Source organism: Orcinus orca, chromosome 7 (assembly GCF_937001465.1).
Source record: "Orcinus orca chromosome 7, mOrcOrc1.1, whole genome shotgun sequence".
NCBI classification, from domain to species: Eukaryota; Metazoa; Chordata; class Mammalia; order Artiodactyla; family Delphinidae; genus Orcinus; species Orcinus orca.
In genome coordinates, this window is record NC_064565.1 from 77466138 (window position 1) to 77489428 (window position 23291).

General features: G+C 39.6%; 1 protein-coding gene across 2 annotated transcripts in view; it reads right to left on the reverse strand.

Moving 5' to 3' along the window:
* Positions 1-23291, reverse strand: part of STAT4 (signal transducer and activator of transcription 4) — a 92231-nt gene that overhangs the window by 61938 nt on the left and 7002 nt on the right. For both annotated transcript variants that reach the window (XM_004276946.3, XM_033400309.2), the window contains exons 2-3: positions 20272-20400; positions 18815-18959 (exon numbers count right to left, since the gene is read on the reverse strand). In XM_004276946.3, coding sequence (XP_004276994.1) covers positions 18815-18959; positions 20272-20399 — 273 coding nt within the window. In that variant the 5' untranslated portion in view covers position 20400. The remainder of the gene's footprint in view (positions 1-18814; positions 18960-20271; positions 20401-23291) is intronic.

Sequence of the window (23291 nt, forward strand, 5' to 3'; positions counted from 1 at the left end):
TTTTACAGATACCAGAACAGTGGCAGAAAGGAAACTCTATCAGTTCTGATGAAAATTCAGCTTTTCAGAGAAACTTATAAAATATGATGAAATATTTTTAAAGAGAAGGAGGGAAGCCAGAAGGATGTTTTCCATTTGTATAGCTAAGAGGAGGAGGCCTCCGTCAGGCATTCATGCAACAAAGATCTATTGAACACTGTGCTAAGTCCTGTGTTCAGTTTGTCTGTCCTCAATTTGCTTGCATTTGTCTGTCCTCTTCTAAGCAGTTCGGTAGGATAGATGCCATGAATCACTAGTTCACAAATGGGGGAAATGAGCATTCTCAAAGTGAAGTGGCTTCCTTGGAGTCATTGACCTTGTTAGAGGCCGGCTTGAAATTCAGACCAAATTTTCCTGCCCCTCCAGAAGTCTTTCTATAATAGTGGAGGGAGAAAGTTACACAGGTTAGCCATTTTTCTTTAAGTTTTACATTGCATTGAATTGCTCTGATTCCAGTGGTTTCAAAAATGTTTTTGAGAACATTTTATTTCTCATGTCCCACTCTATCCCTCCAAACAACCCCACTGTTGGTTTTATGTGGTCATTTAACCACAAAAAAACTCCTTTTTTGGAGCAGGAACGAATACAGAGGATGGAGGCTCAGAACACACAGAACAAACCACTGGTGGAAAAAGGCCTAACTGCAGACCCAGAAACACTGTCTAAGCAAAGCTATTGACGTTGGCAACAATTCTGTCATTTTCTCTTTCTCACTCAACATGCCCAAGTTTCTAAGCATTTAAAGTCTCACAAGGGTCTCTTGATTGTCTCCCTGTAAACTAATATTTGCACTTCGCACAATGGCAAGGTACTTGGTTTATTAATCACTGGCTTTGAGGGTGTGCCAACACTCCAGCTGTGCGAAACGGCCCTTGATAAGCTGTTACATTTCCCAGGTGGCCTCATGCACAAAGAAAGACCACAATTAGCAAACCCCTGGTTTCCAATCTGAGCTGTCACCTCCCACCCAAGATCCAACAACCGACAGCACAATCTACAAGGCCCCGCAGCAAATGCCAACCACACAATGGCCTCAGTTCCCCCAGAGAGACACTGCTTCATGCCTTTCACGGGAACAGGCCGCAGAACAATCTCTCCCATTCTTCAGTCTGCACAACCATGGATTTGGTTTGATGCCCAGTGCTAGGATAAAAAGGTCCCCTTCAGGCCTTCATTCAACAAATATTCCAGCACCAGCTATGTGCCTGCCTCTGTGATACATGTTGGGAAGCAAGTATATGAAACGTGCTAAAACAGGAATGGTAAAAGGAGTCCTTAAGTCTTAAGTTCCCTGGGAGCCTAAGGAAGTCTCTAGAAAAAAGGACTCGGGAAGGGCAGGGAGAGGAAATACCATTTATAAATATCTTCCATGTGTCATAGGCTCTCAAACACCTTCTTACTTAAAGCCCAGTGCAGCCCTTCAAGAGAGCTATTGTTCTTGTTTTACAAACAGGGAAACTGAGGAGAAGGGAAGCCACATCCCAGCCTAAGATCCATGGGTCTTTCTACTATATCATCTGGAGCCAGGTGTCATGTTGATTTCAATCTGCAACTCTGAAAAAAGAGTCATTAGTCTTTCTTTAAAGTGTTTTTTCATGGTATAAGTGTATCTAAAGTGGGAAAATTTATTGGTCACTTACAACTGTATCACCAAAGAAAAGAAGTATGAATTTCAACTGATACAATTGAAGCACTGTATCACGGAGTGAGTTTCCATAGTTTATAGCACCAAATTGGATTAATTTAATTGTAAACATACTATTCCAAATGTAGAACTTTATATAGAGAATACAAAAATATAGATTTTATATGCATGCCTGCGAGGGTAAAATTTCAAAATTAACATGGCTTTGAAAGACCAGAGTGATATTACATCTGGGAGACAAATCTTATCCATCCTCTGTTCTCTTCTCTCTGAACTCCCTATCTCATTCTTTTTCAGTTTAGACATTTACTTAACGTTTCAGGGAAACCTGATACTAAGTATTAAAAGAAATATAAATTAAGGGGAACGGACTCTCACCACGTTTAAGAATCTGATGTGATTTTTTACTTCTTGCACATTCTTCTATACTTCTTGCAGGGTTAGGGAATTATTAAAAATGATCATAAACAAACTTGTTACAGTACATACATACAATGGAGTACTACTCAGCAACAAAAAGTAATAAACTCAAAATAATTATGCTGAGTTAAAGATGCCAGTTAAAAGGACAGTACAAGGTGTGGTTCTATTGATATAAAAACTCGAGAAAATGCAAACTAATCTTTAGTAAGCAAAAGGAGATCAGTGGTTGCCTGTGGAAGGGACCCAGGGCAGGCAGGCATAGAAGGGAGGACCCAAGGAAGCTTTTAGAGGTGATGGGTATGTTCATTATCTTGATTGTGGTAATGGCTTCATGGGTGGATACTTGTGTCAGAACTTCTCAAATTGTACACTTTAAATATGTGTTTATTGTACATCATTATAACTCAATAACTTATTGAAATTATCATAAACTATATTTTTTCGGAGAAATATAAAGAAAAAACTGGGGAAGGTACCTACATGTGTATAATATTTTGGACACAGGCTCTAGATTCAGAAAAACTGAGATTGTATCTTAGTTCTCTCACCTCCTAGCTGTGTGACCTTTCTAAGCCTTAGTTCTCTCACCTGTAAAGTGGGGGAAATAACAGTAGCTACCTCACAGAGTTGTTGTGAGGATTAAATGAGCTAACGAAATTAGACATTGGAGTATACTAAGCATGTGCCATTATTCATGCACATGTATGAATATGTACGCCTATGTGTATGCATGTACATATTTCATACAAGCAGATATTGTGGCACAATCTATGTATAATATAGGATAGTGATGAACCCCAAAGCAGCAATGAATCAATCTATGAAAAATGAAACTTCTGTTATTATTATTTTCCCAAACATCATCTTAGTTTTAACAGCAATGTGAGGTAAGTCCTAATATTACCCACATTCTGCAGGTAAGAAAACTGAAACAGAAGGAGGGTAAGTCATCCAGCTAACGAGTGGAACACAGACACTCTGACTTCAGGTGTAGGGCTCTTTGGACAAACCATAGGAAGAAAATTCAAGGTCATTTCTCAAAAGTAGTTAATAAGTATTCTGTGACTCAGATTAAATAGACAATTTGTAGTCCTATGTCTATATATATGTTTTTGGAGAGCAAATATTGAGTTGGTCAAAAAGTTCGTTTGGGTTTTTCCATAAGATGTTGCAGAAAAACCCGAACGAACTTTTTGGCCAATCCAGTATTAAGGAAAAGGATTTTCTGCCCTGCACCCCATGCCAGTTCACTGTGCTCCATCACGTGAAGGGCATCCCCACAGTTCTCCATTGCTCTGATCCATCTTCCCATGACAAGTGCATGGGCCAAGGGTGCCCACAAATTGCCTGGTCCAGGTTCCTATGTCTCCTCACATTGCTTTCCTACCTCTGTGCCTTTGCATACATAGTTTTGTCCACCTGTGACACCTGCTCACACCTCTGACTATAAAGATTCTGCCAGTGCCTGCAGACATTACTGATGCCACTTATTCCTTCATTCATTCCACAAATTTGTATTGAACAACAATTACTGCCAGGCACTGATCTGGGTGCTGAGAAAACCACACCAAAGAAGCATCACCTCCTCCATATTCCCCTTCTTTGAATCTGACCTTCACTCTTAGTGCCTATATTGTAGTCGTTCCTTTAACCTTCAGAGCTATGGCAGGTGCATGGTACAGGGCTTGAGATGTGGGAAACAAACTCTTATTTAAAATTTATTAATTTAAGAGAAGGGAAAGTGTTGAAATGATATAATAAAAAAGTTTGATGTAAATAATGCTCAGAAACTCACACAAGGTAGCCAAACTTGAACAAGGCTGAAGTGGTTTAAGAAACTCTAGGAAACTTTTGGCCTCTCAGGGAGATGTAGGAAGGCAACTAGGTGCCACCAGGGCCAACTTTCACCACCTTTTGTCACTTGAAAGAGGGATTAAATAGGTTAAAGGTAAAATTTAGAGAGTGCTTCAAGTGGGAGTTTCAGCAAAAGGACCAGGGAAATAGTATCAAGGAAAAATAATTACAGAAAGCAGTATAATGAAAATCTGTGGAAATTTTAAATTTTTTTAAAAGCAGCTTTTTCACAGAGGAAGTTCTCCCCAAGAGCAGCAGAGAATGTTGTATGAACGTTATAGGTTTTTAAAATAGAGAAAGTGATTTATATAAAGAAAATGTTTTCATATGTTTTTGCCTCTCTCTCTTCTGCTCAAAACTACCACAGACAAGAGGCTCCCCTAGAGTTTATGGTTGATCAAATCTGATGTTTAAAATACACTGTTTCTTAAGAAAGCTGTGGTCTGAGCAAAGTGTGATATACAGGAAGCTGCTGTTAGAATTTAGTCTGGGCCACAGTTGTTTTACAATGTAGGTAGCTTTTTAGACTTAGTTTAAGCAACTGAATTGTCGTAGAGACAGGGGAATAATTATCAATGAAATTAATGAAAAACCTCAAGGCTTAAGTGTTGCTGTATGCAATGCTAAGCTGCTAATAGCGTTTTTAAAGCTGAACAAGACATAAAACTTAAAAAAGATTTATAGCCTGAAGTCTTATCAAAGTCATGATAATGAGACCACATATCAAGACAATGTTCCTTTCTCTAAAGATAAACCAAAACGACAACAACAACAACAAAACCGTTTTGCTCGTTAGTTGTTGCATAGATGTTCATTATTTCTAAGGTCCTTTCCATATCTAAAATGTTATTTTTCTAGGATGCTTATACATATAGTGTAATAAACAGATAATGTAGTGTTCTCTCTGTATAGTATAGATAGTGGGAAAAGCAAAAGAAGAAACAATATGTCAAAAAAGAAGCATTTAAGAATAGTTTCTCTCTTACTGTTCTATTCTCACCTCCTCCACAAAGTGCAACAGGAAGTCACAGTTCTCAGTTGCATAATTTGTGTTTTCCATCCTCTGTGTATTTTTCAGCTGAGCATTTATTAGAAATATGAAGTCACTTCTAGTGAGAACACCATCATGACACAACCTATAACATGTGACGTCACCTTCATCGCAATCAAACACTGGGGCTCTCCTACCAAAATATCTCACCTGCCATAGGGTCAGTGCTGTTGATCGTGCCCCTTGAGGGGTAGAGAGATTAGAGGATTCCTTTGAGGGGGAGACAGCAAATATGAAAATGGAAGAGGACAGAGGTCTGCTTCCAATTCAATTTAGCAGCCAACCAGTGTTTTGTTGGGTCAGGGGAAGATATAGTCCCACTTTCAATGGCAACGTTTCATATTTCTTGGTTTCTGTGTTGTCATCATTGATTGCTACTATTAGTTTTTGGTTCTCAAAACTAGTTTGTGTGCTCAAAAGTTAAATTTGTTGATATTTCCCTCTATATTCCACATTTTTTTTTGACAAGCATGGAAGTGCATTACTTTTATAAACAGAAAAAAAAATGTTATCTGTTTTTCAATTCCACCAACACTTATGGAACATCTGCTATGTGCCAGAGATTGTGCTATGTAATAGGGAAAGTTGAATAAAATATAATTCTACCACCAGGTCAATTCGTCAAAAACCAGTTCACTAAAAGCCCATTTGCCAAAGTGATTCCTGGCTGTTTGCTCTCAAAAACTCACAATCTAATAGAAAACAGATATGTAAACAGCCATGACATGTCTGCTTTATCAATGGTGTGAACAAAGTTGCTGTTCAAAGCCCAGAGAAGAAAATAATTCTTCTTTGGGTTAGAGATCAATCCAATGAGAAAGTGTGATTTTATCTGTACTCTTAAGGAGGAGTTGGATTTAATCCGTATTGTGTCCTTTAGTTTTTCTTCATGAAGTCAAGCAGGATGATGGAAAGGGTGTGTTTTTCAAAGGCTAGTTTGAACTCTAGGCTTTGGTCCGAACTAAGCACAAGGAGGGGTCTTCCTTTTACTTATGTACTTTCACCTTGTGTTTATAAGAATTCTTTTTTTTTTTAATGGAAAGGCATTTTATTTTAAATATAGCAGTGTGTACATGTCAATTCCAAACTCTCAGTCTATCCCTCCCCCCACCCCTCCCCCCCACCTGTAACTGTAAATTCATTCTCTAAACCTGTGAGTCTGTTTCTGTTTTGTAAATAAGTTCATTTGTATCATTTTTTTAGAAGTATTTGAACACAGCCTTCTCACTCACACAGCCTCACTGAAGCAAAAAGAGCAACTCCATTCTCCCAGCTCCATAATTTCTTAGTTGAGCATATACAGGCCTGAAATTGGATGGGCTGGTAAGTCCTGACCTCAGTAATACGCCTCAACTGCTCCTGAAGTAGTTGTGCACACACTGGGCTCTCCCTTCTAGCTGGTGGTCATGTCTTGCCTCACGCTGTCAGGTTCATAAACAATGCCAACCTCAGAGGACAAGAAACAATGCCAACCCCAGAGGACAAGAAACTGGATGAGGAAGGGTCAGGGCTCATAGGCAGATAGGAAATTAAAGAAAAGAAAAGCATTAGGAATCGGCACTTCACTACTGTGGGCCTGGGTTGGATCCCTGGTCGGGGGACTAATATCCCACAAGCCATGTGGCGAGGCCAAAAAAAAAAAAAAAAAGTTAAAAAAAAAACAAAGAAAACCAAAGCAGCTGTTGGGCCCTAGGACAACTTAATGTGACTTGCAATAAAGCAACCTAGGCAGTCTCACACCAGGACACACAGCTTCATAACAGGGGTCTTCTCTTTTCCCCCAGCCTAGCACATCTGTGCAGGTCATAGCCTGTCAACCATACTTCAAGACCTTGAAAGCTCTACTGTTTTGAAAACATCTGCATTGGTCTTGTGCTTAATGCTACTTTATCAGACTCCCCAAAAGCCTATGCAGCATTTTTATTGTGTCTCATTAGGGTCCTTATTCATCTGCACACAATTGGACAGAATGATGCCCCCGCTGTAGCAAAATTGCAATAGCTTACAGCTCCATGTTTCCAATGAGGATCTCGGGCTACATTTAAGTATTTGGGGGTCCAGCCTGGTCCTTGGAAATAATGACTCCCTACCAATGCACAGTGAAGAATTCCTTAATAAATTAGGTATCATCTTACGTACTTTATACCAGGACTATAGTAATCAATATATATCAATTCTTGGGGGTCCAAAAATGTACTCTGATTCTACATATTAGGTCCTTTGTTGTTTTCAAGCAGGGCTACGTGAAAAGGCCAGATAAGATTGTGTCTATTATATAGTAGTGCTTAATTCTTGCAGGAGTAAGGGATTAGTCAAATGGGATTAATGAACCTATGGTCATGGAACCTATGGTTCAAATGAACCTTATGATCATGAGAAAAACTTTGAATGATGTTGAATTGTCAGAAAAACTGCATTTACTTGGAATGTGCTCTGCTTATAACATGAAATACTTTGGGTAAAGGTCATGACTGACAGATGGAAATCTTGATGGCTCCTTCCATTGTTTCCAGTTCCCAACATGAGACAAACATCACACGTACCCTTTGTCCACTGATGTCGACAAGAGGGAAACAGTTTGATAATGCAATGCTTTTAGACCTACCATCTGGTAACCCCCTTCTCTACAGGATCCTACTGGCCACTACACTCCAACCTGGACTCATGCCCTGGTCAGCTGGTCTTGTTGGTATACAATTTACTTTGCAATATAAAGTTTAGATAAAGAAGAATCAGTTTAGTCATAATAAAAAAAAATAGCCTAATGAAAGTTGAGAAATGTTAAAAGTTGAGAAATGTTATTTCAGGTTAGAAAGAAATAACCCTGAGTACCATAGAAAATTATCTTCTAATAAAATAACTGTAGATTTACAAAAAAATTAGAAGAAATAACCTAAAAGAATTAGAAAAGTTTTTTTTAAAACACAATGCATTCAATTAAGACAAAGCTGGCATATTTTGGGAATGGTCCATACGGTTAACTTTCTTGGCTAAAGCAGAACATCACTAAAGCCTAGCCACAGATTCAGCTCCAATGTAATTCCTTGCAATTACTTAAATTTCCATCTGCTCTGGTAGATTATACACACCATGAAGTCAATACCCCCAACATCAGCCATGCTCCTGACAGACAACTTCCTCAATGCATATACTTGTTGGATGAATGAATGAATGAATAAAAGTAAACTTACTCAAACTTCTCACAAATGACAATGGATTTGAGGGAGATACTAAATAAATCCTTGGGAATCCATCATTTCCACTAGAAAAGCAACTCATTTATCCCCTCCATGTAAAGTGGCAAAAAATAATAAGATACATTATATGTGCTATCTACACATGATTTTTTTTTTTGCATTGCCTTGGGCAAGGTATCTCAATCTTGGTCCACATTATAATCAACTGAGGAGCTTTAAAAAATCCCAGTTGAAACAGAATCTCTGGGATGGAGCTGAGCATGGCTAATTTTTAAATGTGTTTCTGATGATTCTAATAAGCAGGCAATGTTGAGAATACTGACTGAGAGGCACTCTTTCCCAAACTTGTCTGATCATAAGAATCACCTGGGTTGCTCAGTCCACAATACCGCCCAGTCCCGAGTGGTATCAAGGGTTTTTAATCTTTGCCAGTTTGGAAGATATTGTAAAAAGTGACCTCTATTTTGTTTTGACAGAGAAGCACTCGTTTCCAATTCTTTAAGGCTGCCTGACTTCAATTTTCATCTTCTATAGAGATGCCATTGCTTCTAATTTAGTGTCAACACAAAAGTAATTTATTGCAGGATTATTTTCCAGGCTATCCTGGGGCATTCCTTCTTGTCCTGAAGTAATACTTCTACAACTTTCATTAGACTATATCTTTATTACTGTAAGTCGATTCTCATCTATCTAAAGTAATTGCAGCATGTGATTAAGTGTCAGGATGAGTTGTTCAGACACTAAGGGCTGGGGGAGTGCAGAGGAGGGAGAAATCAATGCGGATTTTAATGACATGGAGATAGGTCTTGGGCTGGTGAATGAATGCTGGGAGGAAAGGGGAATTGGGTCCTGGGCAGAGGGCCTGGCAAATCATGAGCAAAGCATCTATTCTAGGGATATGAAATACCCATAAACTAAATCCACCACTGCTCATTTCTTCTTCTGTGGCTTCTGCCTGGGATGCATCTCTCCTTTGTAAACTCTCTGAATCCTACCCCTCCTCTTCATAGTCCCAAACCACATCTTCAACCTGTTCGATCAGAATTGGAAGCGGGGGCTAGAAATCTACATTTTTAACAAGTTCCCCAAGGGATTTTTATAACGAAATGCTAACTTAGGGTGATGAATCTCTCTACAAAATTTAAGAGGAAGACAGATGGGACAGAATGTCTCCGAAAGAGAACCAGATGCAACAAACGAGCGCTTCTGTCGAAATCAATCAGAGGTACCATTTTTCATTATTCAAACTGGCAAAGATGAAAACACTTTGCACCACTCAGTGTTGATGATGGAATGAACTTTTACACGCTGCTGGTGGTAATGTGAATTGGTGCGTGACTAAAGGACAATTTGGCAATTCTTATCAAGAGCCTTGACATTTTTCATACCCTTTGACATAGTAATTCCACTTTTAGAAATTCATCCTAAGGCTGTGGTCTCCACCTTGGCAATTTATCAGAATCCCTTGTGAAGCTTTTATGAACTACATTTCTGGGCCCCACTCCCTGGAGATTCTGATTCTGTAGATTTGGGGCAAGGTCTGGGAACATGGGTTTTGAAAATACTGTTGTCATTTGGGCTTTTTTTTTTTTTAATTTCAGGTAATAAAAAAGTTAAAATTGCTGAAAGTTAAAAAAGTTTTAAAAAAGTTAAAAAAAAGTTTAAAAAGTTAAAAAAGTTAAAATCCTTCCCCATCCTCCACTTCCTCCCCTCACTCCCTGTGGGTAATCACAGAGAACATGTTGTTCTGCATTTTTTCACTCTATAACATACATTATAGTTATTATTCTATTTCAGTATATTCAAATCTAATATTTTAATAGCTGTTTATGGATGTAAATAATTCAATTTATTTAACCATTGAGATCATTTAAAGATGGACATCTGAGATCATTTTCACATTTTGTTATTATAAATAACAAAACAAAAAACATCATTGTATGGATATCCTTCTTTTTACCTGTGTGAGAATTTCTGTAGGATAAATATCCAGAAATGGAATTCATGAGTTGCACTAAACTTTGATATTGACAGACTGCTTTCCAAAATGGTTTTACTAAATGTGGCAGACATACCTACCTGTCCCCTCAAATTCCTGCTTCCTCTGTAGCAGGATGCAGTAAGTCCTTTGAGGTGGAAAGCAGCAGCCCATTCAGAGATTACACTGCCTAGCATTCCTTGCATGGTGTGGAAGGCTTGTAACTAGCTCTTGCTAATGGGATGCATACACAGTGTGTCATTACTAGGCCAAGGAATCTTAGATGTGGCTGTGACTTCATGCTCTTTCTCTAGCTCCTGTCTATCTCCAAAGACATCCCTTTGCAATAGCCAAGCCACACTGTGGAAGAAACTTGGATCCCTGAATTGCAATGAAAAGGAAAGCCACCCACTTTATCTACAGAGTAACCAATATTAAACTGTTATGTGCATGATAAATAAAATCCTATTGTCTGATAGTTTATTTAGTACAGTAACTAGTGTTATTCTCATTAATATCAGTTTACACTCATGTCAATAGTGGGTATATTAAAAACAACTCTATAAGCGATTTTGATGCATAGAGTTAAAACCCACCATTCTAACAGAATAATCATAAATATTAATGAAATTTTGACAATAGGTATGTGTTCTTCACTGGTTTATATTGGTAAAAAACAGGAACAAGTAATAAATGTCCAATTAATAGGTGAATACAAATGATGCTGAAAAAGAATATTTAATGGCATGGAATGCCACTCTATGGTTGGTTGGTGGCCTCTCCCGGCAGGGCTCGTGCCCCGGTCCGGAAAGATCCCACATGCCGCGGAGCAGCTGGGCCCGTGAGCCATGGCCGCTGAGCCTGCGCTCCGCAATGGGAGAGGCCACAACAGTGAGAGGCCTGCGTACTGCAAAAAAAAAAAAAAAAAAGAAAGAAAAAAAAAATCCATGTGATGAAACCAATATTCGATCAACAAATGTCTGTGAAGTAGGTACTTAGTATACCTACTAAGCAAATTATATGAGCCCTACTTTAAGAAATCCGAACTATCATTTGGAATTTAAAAACGTGCACTATAGACAAAGTAATTGTTTCACAAAGAAGGAAAGGACAAATTGTTATAGACAAGTAATAAACTGTGAGAAAAAACTTAATAAGGAGGGAGCGCAATCTAGGTTTGGTTAAGATGAAGGCTTGGGTGAATATGCACAAAATGATCCATGAAAAAAGTTTCAGGTGGGTGGGATCTTGAGTTGATCACTCTGGACTTCTAGTTTAGTGCGATGTGCACAGGACAAGGATTGTGATGCACTCCATCTACCTTCTGTTGGCTGTCCCAGATTATACAGCAAACAAAACCTTGACAGCTAACTCACATTTCATCTTAGATGGCATGGCATGCAGGTCTCTTAGCCTTTGAAATATGAGCATTGTGATACTGGCATCAGGTAATTTTCTCAGAGGAAAACAGATTTTGGGGGTGTGTGCTGAGGACTTGGGGAAATAACTGTGGCCTGAAAATGACACACTGGCTGCCACCCATGTGCAGAAAATGACCTGAAAGATTGAACCCTCCATTCAGCTCTTTCAGAGTTAACACCGAGTGGCCACACCAGGCTCTGTTCAGGTTGGAGGTTGAGGTGGCGTCTCTTGCATGTGGTGCACAGAGAGGAAGGAAGAGGAGTGAACTGAGAAAGCAGCATGAATTAGAGGATACAATCTGGCAGATTCAGAGCTGCTCAGCAGTTAAAGCAACTTTTTTCTCCCCCATATCGCAAAATAATGTCTCCTATTCTTCACTTTGTCATGTAAAAAATCTCATATCATGGGCCTCCCTGGTGGCGCAGTGGTTGAGAGTCCACCTGCCGATGCAGGGGACACGGGTCCGTGCCCTGGTCCGGGAAGATCCCACATGCCGCGGAGCGGCTAGGCCCGTGAGCCATGGGCGCTGAGCCTGCGCGTCCGGAGCCTGTGCTCCGCAACGGGAGAGGCCACAACAGTGAGAGGCCCGCATACCACATACACAAAAAAATCTCATATCACCTGATACTCAGAACCAACAATAGGATTTTTACAGACAGGACAGGAAGGAACCACTGTTTGCCCAACTTCTGAGGAGCTTTCAACTCCAACATGTATTTTTGTTCAGGCAAATCCAAACAACTCTGAGAAAGAGGCCATGGGGGTACAGAGAGTAGAACATGCTAGGTGTGGGTTGCCCTTGCCCACTCCCCCTCACACACAGAGTCTAAAACTCTCACTAATAGACTCATTACCCTGGTGGGTGAAAAATGCTCTGTAGGTGGTGGGGTTACTAACCACAGACTTAACACCAAAACCCTGAACTCAGCCTTCTAATAGATGGAGTTTTTTTCTACTTTCAGACAAGTTTGCTGTTGCCTGTTTCCCCTTACTTCCCTAACAGTAATTTGTGAGGGATAGCCATAGAAGTTCCCATCAGTTAAAAACAAAAATGCAGGAGGTGTGAATTTTTTAGACTGTAAGCTTCATGATTTCCTCCAATTGTATTCCTAGTGCTTAAGATGTGACTAATAACATAAGAACTTATTAAATATTTGTTGACTAGATAATAAGATTGGTTACGTGATATTTACAAAAGACTCAGTATAAAGTGACAGACAAGGTATGAAAATGAAGAGATGGACTTATGTGCCTATTAGCAAATGGTAACAAAAAGAAAGCCACACAGTAAAATGCAAACTTAATAAATGGGTCAAAAAGGATATTTTACATTGATTTTTTAAAAGTTGCATTCACCAATATTATCTTGTACTTATGCTCCTCACAACATAGTAACAAATACACAAAGCAAAAACTTCTAGAAGCTTAGGAGAGTTGATAAACCCACAGTGATAGAAAAAGATTGACTTCAGTATGTTGCTTTAAAAAAATCAATGGAATTTTCTAACAGATCTCCCTGATTGTTCCTTGACTAACTACAATTCATTTGTCAGAGTAAGCTTAAAAAACAGAAATCAGTTCATGTCACACCTCTGCTCAAACCTCTCAATGGTTTCCCATCACACTCAGTATAAGACTCAGATTCCTGACCAAGGCCCACAAGCTTCTATACAAAACAGCCCAGCTCACCTCTTTGATCTCATCACTTTGTTATTTCATGTTTTAGATACATCCTTGAAAAAACTACAGTTTGTCTTAGAATTGCTAAGTTTTGTCCACATAATGGATATTATTTTCTGATATCTTATTGGGTGCTTTCAATCTTTCATGCACTCTATTTTCACTTTTTGTGGTGATACTTTTGAAATTTTAGCATGTGCGCTTAACATCTGTGTCTGATTCCCTTCCGTAGCTCCTTCTGTGAGCATATCTTTGTAGTGAACTTTTAATTTTGTATAATAATTGAGCTGGGTATAGAAGTCGAAGTTGATGGGTATTGTATTCCAGCTCGGTGAAGAGTTTATTCCACTCGTCTCTCACTTAATACTGTTTTAAATTTGGCTTTCAGTTTATCTCTCATTCTTACGTAGGTAATAGATTTGGATTCCCTTGCTACTTTTAGGACCTTTTCTTCCTCTCTGGTGTCCTGCAGTTTCTTTTTATTTATGATGCTTGGGGCCTGTATTTCTAGAATCTAAGAATATATGACAGCCACAAGGTCAGCTCCTACTCACAGTTCTGTTTTACAGTTTAAAATTTTTTTTGGTTCTATAACTTAAAATTTAGATGAGTGGTTACTGCAGGTGGGGAGAGAGCAGAGTGGAGATGGGGGTGGGGGCACAGGAGGCTACAAAGATACTGATAGCAACTGAGTATAAAATGTCAATAGCAGCTTGCCCTACTATCTGCATATATATATACACACATATTTATATATGTATGTTAGGAATGATGTTCATGAAATATTAATATGGCTATATCTGGGGAGTAGATTTTGGATTATTTCATATTTTCTTTGCATATTTTTGTATTGCTTCATATATATACACACATATATTTATATATGTATGTTAGGAATGATGTTCATGAAATATTAATATGGTTATATCTGGGGAGTAGATTTTGGATTATTTCATATTTTCTTTGCATATTTTTGTATTGCTTCAATTTTTAAAGTTATGAATATGCACCATTTTACTTTTTTTAGTCATTCTGAGGGAGAAAGAGAGAGAAGGGTTGTTAGAGGCTGAATATTTGTGTCTCCCCAATTCATATGTTGAAATCCTAACCCCTGATGTGATGGTATTAGGAGGTGGAGCCTCTTATAAGTGATTAGGTCATAAGGGCAGAGCCCTCTTGAATGGGATTAGTGTTCTTTTAAAAGAGAACCTAGAGAGCTTCCCTGTGAGGTTACAGGGAAAAGACAGCCATCTATGAACCAGAAAGCTGAATCAGACATTGAATGTGCCAGCACTTTGACCTTGGGCTTCCTATCCAGAACTGTGAAAAATAAATGTCTTTTATTTAAAATCCACCCAATCAATTGTACTTTTGTTATAGCATCAGAACAGACTAAGACACTGACAGGAAGACGAATAAGGAAAATAGGTTTTCACTAGAAAGTCCAAGAACAAAGATCCAGCAATCAAACTCCAAGGTATTTACCCAAATATATTGAAAACTCGTACGCACACAAAAACCTACACAGAAATGTTAATATCAGCTTTGTTTATAAATCCCCAACACGGATAAACAAGCTGTACTACTGCCATAAAAAGCAATATCATTCAGCGATAAAAAGAGCTATCACGCTACAAAAAGACACGGAGGAAACTTAAAAGCATATTACTAAGTGAGGAAAGCCAATCTGAAAAGTTTACATACTGTATGATTTCAACTATATGACATTCTGGAAAAGCTAAAACTATAGAGTAAAAAGATTAGTGGTTGCCAGGAGTTAGGGAGTGGGGGAGGGACGGACAAATGAATTGGTGGAGTAGAGGACATTTTTAGGGCAGTGAAACTGAAATGGTGGATACATGACATAACGCATTGTCAAAACCTACAGACTTGTACAACACAAAGAGTAAACCCTAATGCAATCTTGGACTTTAAGTTAATAATAATGTACCACAATAGGTTCATCAGCTGAAACAAATGTACAAAACCAATGCCAGATAATAATATGGGAAACTGGGGAGAGGCAGGTGGAGAGGGAGAATATGGGAGCTTTCTGTACTTTCTGCTCAATTTTTCTGTGAACCTAAAGCTGCTCTAAAAAAATAAAGTCTATTATTTTTTTTTTAAAAAGTCCTAAGAACAGGGTGAAGCATTCTTGAAATATCTGGGACAGATATTTATTTTTAGCAAACCCTAATACAGTCCTTACCACATGCTTTACAATTTTTTTTAATGCTCCTAACATCCCTGTGGAGTAGGCACCATTGTGATTCCACTCACACCGCTGAGGAAACTGAGGCGAGAGAGTGTAAACATCTTGCCCTAAGCCACACAGCAAGGAAGTCACAGAGTCAGGATTCAACCCAACATAGTCCTTGCTCCTGGCCTTCACCTGAGGCTACCTCCCCTTAGAGGGACTAAGGCGACCTGGACATTAGTGTTCACTGCTTCCACCACGGAGATTGCCTTGACTCTTGGTTCAATGGTTTTGTTTGTCTTTTATAACAAGCCATTCCAAATTCTTATCAGAAGTAGGTGGGATATAAATAGTAAATTAAAATATTGAAACTGGAGATCCCAGTTGCTCTGTCAAGAGCTAAAATAAATTTACCTTATACCTGCTTAGCTCCCCTGATACAATACTGTTTGCTCTTTTATGCTATAATAGTTATGATGGGTTGTATTTAAAATGCCAGAGGATGAAAATGTTCAAACCAGGTAAGAACAGTGTCACTATTCTTTCAGCAGGAGGTGTTTTTTTTTTCTTTTGAGGGGAGGGGGATCTTGTTTTATCAAAAAGACTTGTCTTAACATAATTGGCAATGTTCTGAATCAATATAAATACCCAATAAGTATAGTTTATAAATCAAAGGAAAGAACAAATGTTTTTGTCCATTCAAAATATCCTAACCAGGGAATTCCCTGGCGGTCCAGTGGTTAGGACTCTGAGCTTCCACTGCAGGGGGCACGGGTTCAATTCCTGGTCGGGGAACTAAGATCCCACAAGCCTCACAGCATGGCCAAAAATAAATAAATAAAAATAAATACAAAATATCCTAACCAATCAAACTGTTTTGGGAGTCTCTAGTTCGTAGTAGAACCATGCTGGGTACTGGAGGGAAGAGGAAGGTCACAAAAGGAACTCAGACTTTTAACTTCAAAGAGCTTGTGACCTGCTTAGACACATCTAGCACAGATGAGATACTGCTTGTCTTGCAGCCCATGCTCCGTGAGGAATGAGAATAAGGGGTAAAGCACCGGTGAAGGCTCCCTTACTGCTCTGGGACCTCCACAGCTCCTCTAGGGATGAATGGGAGCTGGACTGGAGGAAGAGAGATGGCAGAGCATTCCTGGCCATGAGACTGTCATGGACAAAGGCCCAGAGTCATTCAAGAGTGAGCTGGTTGTGCTCAGGAACAAGGAGTAGATCTATTTTTCTGGGGCAGGAATGTTGAGGAGCTTGGGGCAGTTTATTGGAAAAGGTCGACAGAGACAAGATGCTGGAAGGCCCATGACCTAAGCAGAGACATTTGTGCTTGAGCTGAAATGTGACTGGGAATTACCGTTGGGTTCTTAGGCTCCCTCACAATCTTATCTCCACTCAGAAAAATGATGGGCTGGACACTTACCCTTGATTTACAGAGAAGATCCTGCTACTTTCCCTATCAACAAAAATGTCTGTTTTTTGAAAGCCTATTTTTTTTTTGCCAAAATAAAAGCTTCAGTCTTTCTTACAATCCCAAAAGGTAGATAATAATCATCCTCATTTACATGAAAAGATATAGGAATTTAGAAAAATTAAGTGACTTGCCCAAGGCCACATTTTGAGAATCAGAATTTCCAAAGACCATGCATCACCTATTTTACCCACCCATGTCCCTCTAGCAAAGACCAAGGGTCAGCAACCTTTCCTATAAATGGCCAGATAAATATGCTTAATACAGACATACACGCGCACGCGCGCACGCACACACACACACACACACACACAATACACATATACACATTTTTATTTTAGGCTTTGGAGCCATACAGTCTCTGTCACAACTACTCAACGGTGCCACTGCAGTGCAAAAGCAGCCGGAGTCAATACGTAACTGACTAACCAAGCTGCATTCCACTAAAATACAGAAATTTGAATTTCCTATAATTTTCATGCCACTTATTTATTTTACTTTTATTCTTTTTCAACCACTTAATGTAAAAGCCATTCTCAGTCATGGACCGTACAAGAACAGGCAGCGACCACATTTGACTTGCGGGTAGCAGTATGCCAAACCCCTGTTTTAGGTTTATTGATTAGAGCACTAACTAACGAAGCCAAGGTTAAATGTCTTACCTCTGGAACAGATAGTTTGCTTTACACTGTGAAAAATCCCGTTTTGTTGGCAACAAGTTCATTTCCTACCCCCAGCCAAGTGTCTTGCAAATTTGTAGGGGATTACAAGGGCAAATGTAACAGTAAAACAGCAATGAAAAAAATCCAATCCAAACAACAATAAAACAATAACAACAATTAAAAACAACAATCCAAACAACAATAAAAAATTAATACCTATGTCCCTCTCACAAGTGTTAGTAACATCAAGCACATTTCTATTATAGTCTAGGAAAATTTTTGTAAAAATGCATTAATTGTAAGTTTGAGATTCTAAAGAAGCCTCACTGAGAAACGACATATGTATATTTCATGTTCTCTAATACGTTGTATAGGCACTCAGTAAATATTAGAGCTGTCCACGTTCAGAGTTTGTTTCATAAGCATCTCTGGGTTTAGGTCATTATTAGTCTGCCCTTAATTCTTTAGATCTCTGTTTCACTTACTTCATTCATTCATCCCTTTAATCAATGAATATTACACACCTACTATATATCCAGCTGTGTGGTGGGCACTGGGAATTCAAAGCTGAATATAACGTCCTTGCCTCAAGTAACCCACAATTTGAGGGAGAAGAAAAACTTAGAAATAACACTAATGTAGAATATACTAAATGCTGTGGTACAGATGTGTTGGAGGTGTTATGGGAACACAGAGAGATGGGCTTTGCCTGGGTGAACTTTTGGAATAGGAAGCTATAGGGCACCACAGAATGCTTTTGAAGGAGGTGAAGTTTGAGCCAAATCTGGAAGGACACATACAACCATAATGCCTCCACCTATGAATGAGAACAATACCAAGTCTAAATTGTTACATAAGAGACAAAGGCAAGGGAGGATGGAGAGATAGCCATGAACCTAGCATCTTTCAAATACCTGATCCACATTCTCAATTTGATCATACCTAGTAAGCAGTCACATGTAAATCACATACCCTCCCAGTTGTAGTGTATTTTAGATTCAAAAGTTGGTGCAAAACAAACATTGGGTAATGAAATAAAATTGAGCACAAAATTTAAAATAGTAAGAGAATTCAGCTTTTTCCCTCTTAAATCTGGTTTGGAACTAAGATGAGGCTACATTTTTGTTTTTGCTAAATTTAGGACTTGTAAATCCAAATATTTTTAAAAAGTAGAATGAATTCTCACCTGAAGGACTTTCCTAATTCTTTTTAGGTTGTGTATTAAAAGCAGATTTTTCTCTTTGGAAACGCGACCTAACTGTTCATCCAGTTGTATTAACAAGTTTTGAAGAAGAATTGTTGCCATGGATTCATTGTTAGATGCTGCCTCCCTAAAAAACAAAAGTGCTATTACACAGCAGGAAACAACTTAGTAAAATGTCTACTTTTTTTTTTTAACCGTAATCATTTTAAAGTGATAAATATACCCCGCAGTGATAAGCATTTACTGGTTTTTAAAAATTAAATTGTACACATGAAAGTACGTTCAACATCACTAATCGTTAGGGAAATGCAAATCAAACCATAAGATACCACTTCACACCTATTAGGATGGCTATTATTGAAAACACAAAATAAGTTTTGGTGAGGATGTAAAACTGGAACCCTTATATATTGCTGGTGGCAATGGAAAATGGTACAGCCACTGTATAAGACAGTATGGAGATTCCTCAAATTAAAAACAAAAAATTATATACAATTTCACGTCTGGGTAGATACTTAAAAGAATTGAAAGCAGGGACTTGAGTAGATACTTGACATCAACATTTATATCAGCTTTATTCACAATAGCTGAAAGGTGGAAACAACTCAGATGTCCACTGAAGGATGGATGAATAAATAAAATGTAGTAGATACATACAATAGAGTATTATTCAGTCTTAAAAAGGAAGGAAATTCTGATACATGCTGCTCATATGAATGAACCTTGAAAGAATGTGCTAAGTAAAATGTCAGTCACAAAATAACGAATATTGTGTGATTACACTTGTATGAAGTACCTGGACTAGTTGAATTCAGAGACAGAAAACAGAATAATGGTTGCCAGGGGCCGGGGTGGAGAGAATGAGGAATTATTATTTAATAAGTACACAGTTTCAGTTTGGGAAGATGAAAAAGTTCTGGAGATGGATGCACAACAGTGTGAATATACTTAATGCCACTAAACTGTATACCAAACAAATGGTTAAAATGGTAAATTTTATGTTATGTATATTTTATCAAAAGAAAAATTTTAAGACAACTATTTAAAGCAAAATATGTTTTTAGTTGTACAAGGTGAATAGAGCTTTAAAAAACGTTTGTAAAACATGTTAAGAAAAATATTTATATTGAGTCTATGATAGAGAATTGATATAAACAAGAGATTTACTTCTTGTCTTTTTAATACTTAGAAATCGTTGGAGTTTAGCTTATTAAAAAACAAAGCACTAGAGCCATTTTTTCACCTACAGTGGATGAAACCAGAAAGGACAATGATTCTCCTCCGTTAAGGAAGCTTTCCAAATCCTCAAGGAAAGTTCTTTACCTGATAAGAATGTATCAACTGAATCAAAAGTGGACCATAGAATAAATCCACGTGGATAGAGCATAAAGCATTTGTGCACCAACCTCTAGGGAAAATACAATAATGTTTGATCCTACCAGTCTTGATTTTCAATCCACTGGGCCAACAGATGCCGAATTTCCATAGGAAAGTTGTCATCATAGAATTGATCAACTTGCTCCAAAAATTTTATTTCTAACTGTTGGACTTGATTCCACTGAGTCATACTACAAAGAAGAGGGAAAATTAGAGTTTAAAAATAATGTTAATTAATAACTATGGTACATGTTCTCTTTTTTTCTTGGATTTCGGACAAAGACAATGTTGTCCATCAAGTAACCGGAGAAAAAAATTTCTCTTATAGAGTTTTAGGCAGAAACTTGCTGAGGTAGAATCCAGGGCCTAAGCATTTTAAAGCCTAGTTATTCAGAAGCCAGGTAGGGGCTAAATCCACTTCAGTTTTAGTCAGAAACTGGGTGAGGCAGAATCCAGGGCCTAAGCATTTTAAAGCCTAGTTATTCAAGAGAGGGGCTTCCGGGAATATGGCGGAAGAGTAAGACGCTGAGATCACCTTCCTCCCCACAGATACACCAGAAATACATCTACACGTGGAACAACTCCTATAGAACACCTACTGAACACTGGCAGAAGACCTCAGACCTCCCAAAAGGCAAGAAACCCCCCACGTACCTGGGTAGGGCAAAAGAAAAAAGAGACAAAAGAATAGGGACGGGACCTGCACCAGTGGGAGGGAGCTGTGAAGGAGGAAATGTTTCCACACACTAGGAAGCCCCTTCATGGGCGGAGACTGCGGGTGGCACAGGGGAAAAGCTTCGGAGCCACGGAGGAGAGCACAGGGATGCGGGAGGATCAGGGCCGACCGGCACTCACCAGCCTGAGAGGCTTGTCTGCTCACCCGCCGGGGTGGGCGGGGCTGGGAGCTGAGGCTCGGGCTTCGGTCGGAGCACAGGGAGAGGATTGGGGTTGGCGGCGTGAATACAGCCTGCAGGGGGTTAGTGCGCCACGGCTGGCCGGGAGGGAGTCCGGGGAAAAGTCTGCACCTGCCGAAGAGGCAAGAGACTTTTTCTTGCCTCTGTTTCCTGGTGCGCGAGGAGAGGGGATTAAGAGCGCTGCTTAAAGGAGCTCCAGAGACAGGCGCGAGCCGCGGCTAAAAGCGCGGACCCCAAAGACGGGCATGAGACTCTAAGGCTGCTACTGCCGCCACCAAGAAGCCTGTGTGCGAGCACAGGTCACTCTCCACACCCCCCTTCCGGGGAGCCTGTGCAGCCCGCCACTGCCGGGGTCCCGGGATCCAGGGACTCCTCCGGGAGAACGCACGGCGCGCCTCAGGCTGGTGCAACGTCACGCCGGCCTCTGCCGCCGCAGGCTCGCCCCGCACTCCGTGCCCCTCCCACCCCCCGGCCTGAGTGAGCCAGAGCCCCCGAATCAGCGGCTCCTTTAACCCCGTCCTGTCTGAGCGAAGAACAGACGCCCTCCAGCGACCTACACGCAGAGGCGGGGCCAAATCCAAAGCTGAGCCCCTGGGAGCTGTGAGAACAAAGAAGAGAAAGGGAAATCTCTCCAGCAGCCTCAGGAGCAGTGGATTAAAGCTCCACAATCAACTTGATGTCTGTGGAATATATGAATAGACAACGAATCATCCCAAATTGAGGAGGTGGGCTTTGAGAGCAAGATCTATGATTTTTTTCCCCTTTTCCTCTTTTTGTGAGTGTGTATGTGTATGCATCTGTGTGAGATTTTGTCTGTATAGCTTTGCTTCCACCATTTGTCCTAGGGTGCTATCCGTCCATTTTTTTTCTTAATAGTTATTTTTTTATTTTAATAACTTTATTTTATCTTACTTTATTTTATTTTACCTTATCTTCTTTCTTTCTTTTTTTCCTTCCTTCCCTCCTTCCTTCCTTTGTTCCTCCCACCCTCGCTTCTTTCTTTCTTTCTTTCTACTTCTACTAATCTTTCTTTCTACTTTTTCTCCCTTTTATTCTGAGCCGTGTGGATAAGCGGCTCTTGGTGCTGCAGTCAGGAGTCAGTGCTGTGCCTCTGAGGTGGGAGAGCCAACTTCAGGACACTGGTCCACAAGAGACCTCCCAGCTCCACGTAATATCAAACGGTGAAAATCCCCCAGAGGTCTCCCTCTCAACACCAGCACCCAGCTTCACTCAAGGACCAGCAAGCTACAGTGCTGGAGACCCTATGCCAAACAACTAGCAAGACAGGAACACAACCCCACCCATTAGCAGAGAGGCTGCCTAAAATCATAATAAGTCCACAGACACGCCAAAACACACCACCAGGCGTGGACCTGCCCACCAGAAAGATAAGATTCAGCCTCATCCACCAGAACACAGGCACTAGTCCCCTCCACCAGGAAGCCTACACAACCCACTGAACCAACCTTAGCCACTGGGGACAGACACCAAAAACAATGGGAACTACGAACCTGCAGCCTGCAAAAAGGAGACCCCAAACACAGTAAGATAAGCAAAATGAGAAGACAGAAAAACATACAGCAGATGAAGGAGCAAGATAAAAACACACCAGACCTAACAAGTGAAGAGGAAATAGGCAGTCTACCTGAAAAAGAATTCAGAATAATGATAGTAAAGATGATCCAAAATCTTGGAAATAGAATGGACAAAATGCAAGAAACATTTAACAAGGACCTAGAAGAACTAAAGATGAAACAAACAACGATGAACAACACAATAAATGAAATGAAAAATACTCTAGATGGGATCAATAGCAGAGTAACTGAGGCAGAAGAACGGATAAGTGACCTGGAAGATAAAATAGTGGAAATAACTACTGCAGAACAGAATAAAGAAAAAAGAATGAAAAGAACTGAGAACAGTCTCAGAGACTTCTGGGACAACATTAAACGCACCAACATTCGAATTATAGGGGTTCCAGAGGAAGAAGAGAAAAAGAAAGGGACTGTGAAACTATTTGAAGAGATTATAGTTGAAAACTTCCCTAATATGGGAAAGGAAATAGTTATTCAAGTCCAGGAAGCACAGAGAGTCCCATACACGATAAATCCAAGGAGAAATACGCCAAGACACATATTACTCAAACTGTCAAAAATTAAATACAAAGA